This window comes from Cygnus olor, chromosome 1 (genome assembly GCF_009769625.2).
Source record: "Cygnus olor isolate bCygOlo1 chromosome 1, bCygOlo1.pri.v2, whole genome shotgun sequence".
Taxonomy (NCBI): domain Eukaryota; kingdom Metazoa; phylum Chordata; class Aves; order Anseriformes; family Anatidae; genus Cygnus; species Cygnus olor.
Genome location: NC_049169.1, coordinates 21,659,531 through 21,667,729, shown reverse-complemented (window position 1 = coordinate 21,667,729; position 8,199 = coordinate 21,659,531). Strand labels below are relative to the sequence as shown.

The 8,199-nt window shown below is 40.6% G+C and overlaps 1 protein-coding gene across 1 annotated transcript; it reads left to right on the top strand.

The window, feature by feature from the left end:
• Positions 1-2,920: 2,920 nt before the first annotated feature.
• Positions 2,921-6,429, top strand: LOC121064105 (secreted frizzled-related protein 2-like). The gene is made up of 4 exons (XM_040545315.1): positions 2,921-3,263; positions 3,811-3,980; positions 4,778-4,870; positions 5,969-6,429. The coding sequence occupies exons 1-4, from the start codon at positions 2,977-2,979 to the stop codon at positions 6,277-6,279; spliced, it is 861 nt and encodes a 286-aa protein (XP_040401249.1). The 5' UTR covers positions 2,921-2,976; the 3' UTR covers positions 6,280-6,429.
• The last annotated feature ends 1,770 nt before the right edge of the window (positions 6,430-8,199 follow it).

The window sequence follows — 8,199 nt, the reverse complement described above, 5'->3', positions numbered from 1 at the left end:
GACTTCCTGTTCCCTGGGTGAACTTCAAAAGAAGAAAGAGAAGCAAAATAAATGGACTGCCACTCCTCTGCTGGCTAAAATCTTGGAGGTTCTTCCACACCATTCAGTCCCCCAGGTTCCAGCTAAAGTGCTGTGCTACAGAGAGAGCTGCATGATGTCTTATGTCTCCTTATGTCTCCGGAGTGGTCAAGCCATCAGCCTCCAACTATGCCACTGTACTCAGAGAGTAAACCAATTTTCTTCAGCATTATGAAATGATGACCCACTGAAAGTCAAGTCACCAGAAGCAAGGAATTCAAAGATAGCTGATCTACTTTGTAACATATCTAAGGCTGAAAGAAACTTTAAGGTACAGCTCTGTGGTGGCTCATAAATGACCAAGCTCCTGAGAAACCCTGGTAGGAAACTGACTCAGAGGTACACAATTATTTATTTCTAAGACAGTTCCTATGGCGACTAAGTTTGTCAGGAGAGGTATTAGCTGGTATTAGATCATCTTTTTCTCACACTCTCTCATTATCCCTGTGTCTATTCTGTCCATTAATGATGTCCCACAGGGAGCTCTCAAAATCGGGTCTCTTACATCACTAGCCAGCAAGCATGATTTCAGGCATAGCGTGAGCACAGCCCTAGCATGAGGGCACGTGTCCAGACTGCTTGCAAGGCACACAGCGGATGGGAAGGGCAGAGCGAGCCCCATTTGGTGGCACCATGGAGGCCGTTCCTGCAGAGCAACGTAAGCACAGCTCATGACGGCCAAAATGGCAGTCACCTGTGACCAGGGCCACACGGGTGCTGTTGCAGCCAACTTGCTGCTATTCATGAGTGGATATAGATCATCTCAGTAGCTGTGTAGAGTTATTTTGGATGTAAACGTGTTCTTCAGTTCATATCCGAGGGCCATAACTATGCAAGTGTGCTCCCTCCAAAGCATGTTGGCTATGGAAATTCCTTTTTGTGTGTCCAGGCCTACAGAGCAGCCCAAACCGGCTTCCACCAGAGCCTGCTAAGTGCTTCTGCAAGGAGATCCCAAAACATACTGTTGTTACTTTCTTTCTTTCTTTTTCTTTTTTTTTCTCCATCAGATGACACTTTCCAGACCCTTAATATATATATGACTCAGAATTGCGCATGTAATACCATGCTATACACACAATGGAAGGGTTTCCTTTACCAGAGATCTTGACACCTTATTTCAGGTAATGACCAGATGAGAAAAGTACAACAAAATAATGTTATTAGGGCCAGAGAGGAATTTGATTCATTTCATAAAATTATGGGGTGACTTGGTGAAGACATTAGCAACATGGATGGATGCAGAAATTGCTGGCTAAGAGTGAACTTTATACATAAAGCTCAGTTTCACTCCAGCTGCTGAGTGCTGAAGTGACACTCATGTCAGAGATGTCCAGGTGCCTTTTTTTTTTCAATGTATTAAAACAGATACTGTAAATTTGCCAGTAGCTTAGAATAAAGAAAAGAGGTAGAGAGGAATAAGTGGGGTTTTGTCATTGGTTTCGAAGATGCTAGGACTAATATTCTAACATTTAGATATAAACATGTAAATGATAGGGAGCACATTGTCTAAATGTACTACATCTAGGTATAACACAAAAAGCTCCTGTTTCTGAAAACTGTATTTCAGTCAAGCACCAGCAATACTAGACGGTACACTGTTATAAATGTACTTTGGTCTAATAATCTAGGCAGATACCCACGTACATATTGTTAGTATCTAAAAATTTCTGCTAATAAATCATGTGATAAGAAAGGGAAATTAAAACAAAACAAAACAAACTATTTGGAAAAATATTTTCATCAAGCTAAAAATTTCCACAAAAAGTTTTGTTTAGAACTCCAACTCTTTTAAATATCAAATATTCTGACTTTTCTATTCATAATAGGTAAGCTACACATTACCCAGATCGTCTCCTTAACTGATTCCCCAGCTTCTGCTCTATAGCTAAAAGCCGTTTATCAGTCATATACTAAAACTAATGAAGTACTGTCAGTAGTTCTGCTAATATTTATTGTAAGAAATTAAATACTATTTTTATGCTACAAACAGAAAAAGTACACACCTGGTATTACTTGCTTTCACAAATTTCCCTTCACAGAGTTTTGCATAATTAAAATTTATTAATAAAAATGTAAAATGCTGAGTTATTTGAACAATTTTATGTGTTACCAGATTCATTTGAAATAAGAAAAAAATCCATATTTCTTTTCCCTCTGAAGAAATACTGATAGCCACAGTAGTCCTACAATATGTTTCTGTCAGGAAAGATTAAATCCACCACTGAACTTGAATAAGTGAAAGAAGCAAGTTCTGTAGTCACTCCAGTCAGTAAAAAACAACAGCTGTATGTTAGGGCGTCTAATAAAAATAATAGAAGTTGGAAGATTTAGTATGTCACATGTCTCTTTTTTGGTGCTTGAGCAAATAAAGAAACTACCTCTGCTACATTGTAAAACAGTGGAAGAGACATGAGCAATTAGCACAAGCAAAATATTTTCACTTGATAAGTCAATCTGGGCTGTTTTTTCTGCCCAGTCAGCAGTGTCTGAAAACAAAGGAGACAGAGCAGCCCTGGGAGACAGCTTGTCTGCCCAACCACTTTTCTGGGGGATCTCTTAATTTGATTTGGAAAGCACATAGCAAGCCTCCTAGGTGTCAAAATTTAATATGCCACATAGCACGCTGCAGCAGCTGACGCTGTCGGGCACGTGAAAGCCTATAGCAAATCTGTGTCTTTAGGGAACATACTTCTGTACCTCGTCTCCACCTCCCTGGTTATCACAACAATCACTTGAATAGGCAATAAGACCCGGTCTTGTCTCAAGTGATTTGATAAGCAGTTGATAACCAGGGGTTCATTAAGCTCTTGGGGTATATAAGCCACAAAGTTTTCAGCATGCCCCTGTGCTCGGGAGGTTTGACAGCTCCCTGTTTGGCAACCCAGGACTCACTAGAAGATGTTATTGATGGCAAAAATACTTATTTTCGCTCTGAGTGGTTTCCTCAGAGTGGCAATGGGCTTCGACATTGGATTATCCACCAAATGTGTAGAGATACCCGAGGAGCTGGACATGTGCCACGAGATTGGGTACTCCGAAATGAGGCTTCCCAACCTGATGGGACACACAAGCATGGCAGAGGTTATCCTAAAATCCACCACCTGGCAGCACCTGGTGCACACAGACTGTCACCCTCACGTGAGGACATTCCTCTGCTCTCTGTTTGCACCCATCTGTTTAGATACGTAAGTACCACGGCTCCGTACAAAGAGCCAGCCTTTTTGTCGGAACAGGGATCAAATCAGACGCGTGTTTGTTGTAATGGAAATGTGATCTCTACTTTATCTGAAATAATTCTGTTAACTTTTTCATACTCACTGTGAATAAAAGTAATGAAAACATGTTCCACTTAAACTTTAGTTTGCTTCATGGAAATGAATGCTGTTGCCAAAAAATGTCATGTTTTAGTTTGTTGCAGCTGAAATTTATTCTTGTTCATTTAGGGTTAAATCCAGGTGACACTGAAACCGAACACCCATTGTGAATAGACTCAGGCTCTTGCCAAAGCTTTTCTCGGATAGTAAGAAAAGCATTTAAAAAAACTTAATTCTATAAGCACAACCCAGTCCAGTATACAGACCACGTGCCCAATTTGCATATCCACCACTTCTATAACTGTATTATTGCTGAAGGATGTCAAATATCTGCATGTGTTTTGCACAGAAATCACTGCTGAAATAACTTGTTATCACTGACTTTGACTGATTCAGTCTGGTGTTTCCTGCGATGCAGATTCATCCATCCTTGTAGGAGTATGTGTGTTGGTGTCCGGGACAGCTGTGCACCCGTGCTTGCCTGCCATGGACACTCCTGGCCAGACAGCCTGGACTGCGACCGATTCCCTGCGGACGAGGACATGTGTCTGGCATCGCTTACAAAGGAATATAAATACTTGCACAAAGGTAGGTGGAAGATGGCAGAGGGGCAGGGCGCTGTACTTTATGCTCCAGAGAAACAAGAAGATACAAGAGGCACAGTTCCCAGTCTGGAATTTTGTATAGTTTCAATAAAATGAAGTGTAGATAATCTACTCTTAGTGGTGGAAATGATTATCTCCCTGCACAGCTACAGGCAGTATCATGCTCATGACAGCACACTGTATTTGATTTATTTTGAAGTCTCTTTATAGACTTACCAACTTTAATAGGGATCTGAGAAACTCACATATGCATTAAATTGGTCCTCAGATCAGCTTGGGAAAGTTGGGAGGATTTATTATCTAATTTTCCTTATGGAAACCTGAGTTAGAATGACATTAATGGTCAAATGTTCAAATGTGCTCAGGCTTATTTACATATGCAGGAAACAGTAGAAGTAGGTTGCTGCTGGCACACCCAAATTCATATGTTCAGTCTTAGTTCAGCTGAACCCAGGATCGCTGACAGAATTGCTCACCTGACCCATTCCTCACCCACCACAGACATATTAAAAATAATACTCTATTTGATACTGGCATTTGATGCTAATGATTGAGCTTGTCAGTCTGAACAAGGAGTGAATGGGTATGGAAACTGAAACTCCCTTTCTTTCTTAGCCATGTTTTCAGAGAAGTATGTGGATGTTCACATTATCACTGAACAGCTGTGTATTTTCTATACCATACCTGTAGTTAAGCAGTAGGCTCTCAGTAGGCTCACAGTAGAAAACTAATACAAAACATTCTAAAAGGTAGTGATAAGACTTTACAATTTCTTACCAGTCCTACCAAAGCCTGCATGCCAGACCTGCCCAGCAGTGGAGGAATTCTTTACACACAAAAGAGTTCTTGAAGTTTTCTGTGACAATAACTTCGGTAAGTCCTTGCGAATACAGCTGATATTAAAGAAACTAGCAGCTCTCTTTCAAAAGTGCTTTAAAATTAGGATTAAAGTAGCTGACAGTTTCTGCTGGGATTTCAGAGTCTGCATCCTGAGAGCTTAGCTGTTGACTGAACTTTAGGTTATTTTTTCAGAATATGTTCTTTCTGAGCAAAATATTTATTTTGCATGAAAGACTTCTTTATGATCTACTCTACAAAAAAATAGCTTTTCTGTTCTTGTTGAGCTGGCTACATTGTAGTACAACATGCTTTATGGAAAACATTTCTGGCAAAAGCATCCAAATTAGCTGATTTGTCTGTTATCAGTATTTAAACCCAAAGTAAAGCTTTGGTTGTTTGACCAGTGAATGTCCTGTTACTTGCGTGTTTAAGTTGTTCATGATACATAGCTTACTGAAAAGATTCGGAAAAGACTTGGAAAATTGTAACAGTCAAATTTTTACTTTGTGTTGTCTTATTGGAGTGACAGGCAATACTTTTGAGTTTGCCCTAGAAACATCCTGCAAAGTCCTTTGAAGTCAATGCAGAGGCTGTCAGTGAATTAAGCTGGCCTTAGATCAGGCACTGCAGAGGAATTTCATGCTAAGAAGTGCTGGTGGAGTTATGTGGGGTAGGTAGGTGCCTGTAATGTAAAGGCAGTATCTCGAAGGGTGGTATCAGCAAGCATTACGGGCTATTTTTGCTGAGGCGTTCATAATACAGACAAAGTGAGTTTCAGCAGAATTTTTTGGGCAAGGTGGGCAGCCTTGTGCTATTAAAGCAATGCCAACAGCTTGCAATATCTATCCACAAAGTCACCATCATATACAGTGATGGCAAAAATATATTACCTTTGTGAAAATGTTTTCCTAGTTGTCTGATTTAGTGAAAAAATTCTCAGCAACATAATCGTTATTAAAAAAAAAAAAAAAAGAAGTTTTAAAATCTATACTGCTGCTGGATAAGATGTCACCATACTTTATCACCAGAAATTATCAGAATATTTTAAGGAATCTTCCTGCTTTCACTGGTAGTGTGTATTTCTGCATTTGAACAAATGTAGTGACTTATATTTTTCCTTTTTTTCATTAGCAGTGAAAGTAAAGCTATCCAAAAAAAGAACGTTACTTGGTGACCAAGAGTACAACATTGAATGCCAAGTGGAATTTATTACCCAGGGCTCTCTCTTACCTTACGAAACTCAGAACATGATACAACAGTGGCTGCTTATCAATGAAAACTGTACACAGAAGATGACTCAAACGCATCGTCCTATGGTATATCTCCTTGTGGGGAAGGTTGAAGAGGGTATCATTTTAGTGAATCAGGTTTATCGCTGGCAGAGGAGGGACTCCCAGCTGACTTTGGCCACTCAGAAGTGGAGATACCATAAGTGCTTGTAAATATTTATCCTAATATTTGTAAAAAGATTATTATTCTTCTTATGCCAAACCTGTTTTGTAAATAGGAATGTACTATAAATGCAATGTAAAGTCTTCATGTCCTTTTAAACTGTATTATAAGTCGAACTTAAACCTAGTGTTATCATAGACTTCTTTCTGTAGTGTTCCAGCTATTTGTCAAGTTTGAACTTGGTCAACTATTTATAAATGTTTCTTTGAGATATTGCAAAAATCTTCTGTAATATGTATAAAAACTGACATGAAACAGTTTTAATCCAGCTGAGTACCTTTAGGGTTTTTTTTCTGTAGCATGCACACTGCTATTTTCTTGAGTTACCGTTCTCTTGCTTAATGCTTCATTAATCCACCTCATTCTCTGCGATTGGAGTATTTTAACAGAAGGTGGCCCTCTGCTGGGCATTTTTGCCAGTATCAACATGGAATAAATCAGAATAAACACAGTAACACAATATGGTTAGCCAGCCCCAATCACAAGAAGAGTTGGTTATTTGGTGTCATTTTACAATGACAGAGTTGATGTCTCAGTGGTAACATCTCAGAGCACAGGCTAAAAGCAATTTTTTTGAATCTTTTTGTTCTTATGTGACCATCTTGAATTTAACAGTTTAACTGAAATCTAAATCAGGGCTTCCCTATTAAAAGCCCTTTTTTCATTTTCAGACACATTAAAAATGTCAATGCAGAGACTTTACCAGCTGTAGAAGTGGCCTGTAGGAGACCAATGGTATGATAATATTCAAGAAATGCAAAATATTACAGTGGCCACATGATTAGCATCTTCAGTTGTGGTGCAATACACTGATATTAAAGACCATATGAAGACGGACACAGCTTTACATAATTTTAGACTAATTTTGTAAATATGTGTAATTATCACAAGAACAGGTATTGGCAGTACATAAACTAGATGCTATTTCAGTAATACAGAATCTGTTATGGTTGTATTCTCTTAAAACGAATATGGGTAAAGTTATGGTCAGTAGCTTTTGAAAACTCCCTTCTGTAATGATCAGAGTTCTTGATAAGTCCCCAGTAAGTGCAGGTTTGTATACATGCTCCTGATGACACCTGGTCCATCATTTTCTATGATGAATGAGAAAACTAGTAGAAACTGAGGAAAGTTGAAACAACCTACATTCAGTTTATATTGTATAATGAAGTCACTGTTTCAAAAAATGTAGGTTATTAAAAAAAGAAAGGGGGTGGGGGGCAACCCTGGATGTTATATACAGACTGGGGCACGCGAACTTGGAAAGCAGCCCTGCAGAAAGGGATCTGAGGGTTTTGGTTGACAGCAAGTTGGCCATGAGCCAGCAGTGTGCCCTGGCAGCCAGGAGGGCCAACCGTATCCTGGGGTGCATCAGGCCCAGCACTGCCAGCCGGGTGAGGGAAGGGATTGTCCTGCTCTGCTCTGCGCTGGGCGGCCTTATCTCATGCACTGTGTGCAGTTCTGAGCACCACAGTATATGAAGGACATGAAACTTTTAGTGAGTGTCCAAAGGAGGGCTTATGAAGATGGTGAAGAGTCTAGAGGGAAAGACATATGAAGAGTGGCTGAGATCCCTGGGTTTGTTCGGCCCAGAGCAGAGCAGGCTGAGGGGAGGCCTCATGGCGGCCTGCAGCTCCCTCACGAGGGCAGCGGAGGGGCAGGCGCTGAGCTCTGCTCTCTGGGGACAGCGACAGGACCCGAGGGAACGGCATGGAGCTGGGACAGGGGAGGGTCAGGCTGGGTGTTAGGGAAAGGTTCTGCACCCAGAGGGTGGTCGGGCACTGGGACAGGCTCCCCAGGGCAGTGGTCACAGCAGCAGCCCTGCTGGAGTTCAAGAAGTGTTTGGACAGTGCTCTCAGACACAGGGTCTGATTTTTGGGTGGTCCTGTGTGGAGCCAGGAGTTGGACTT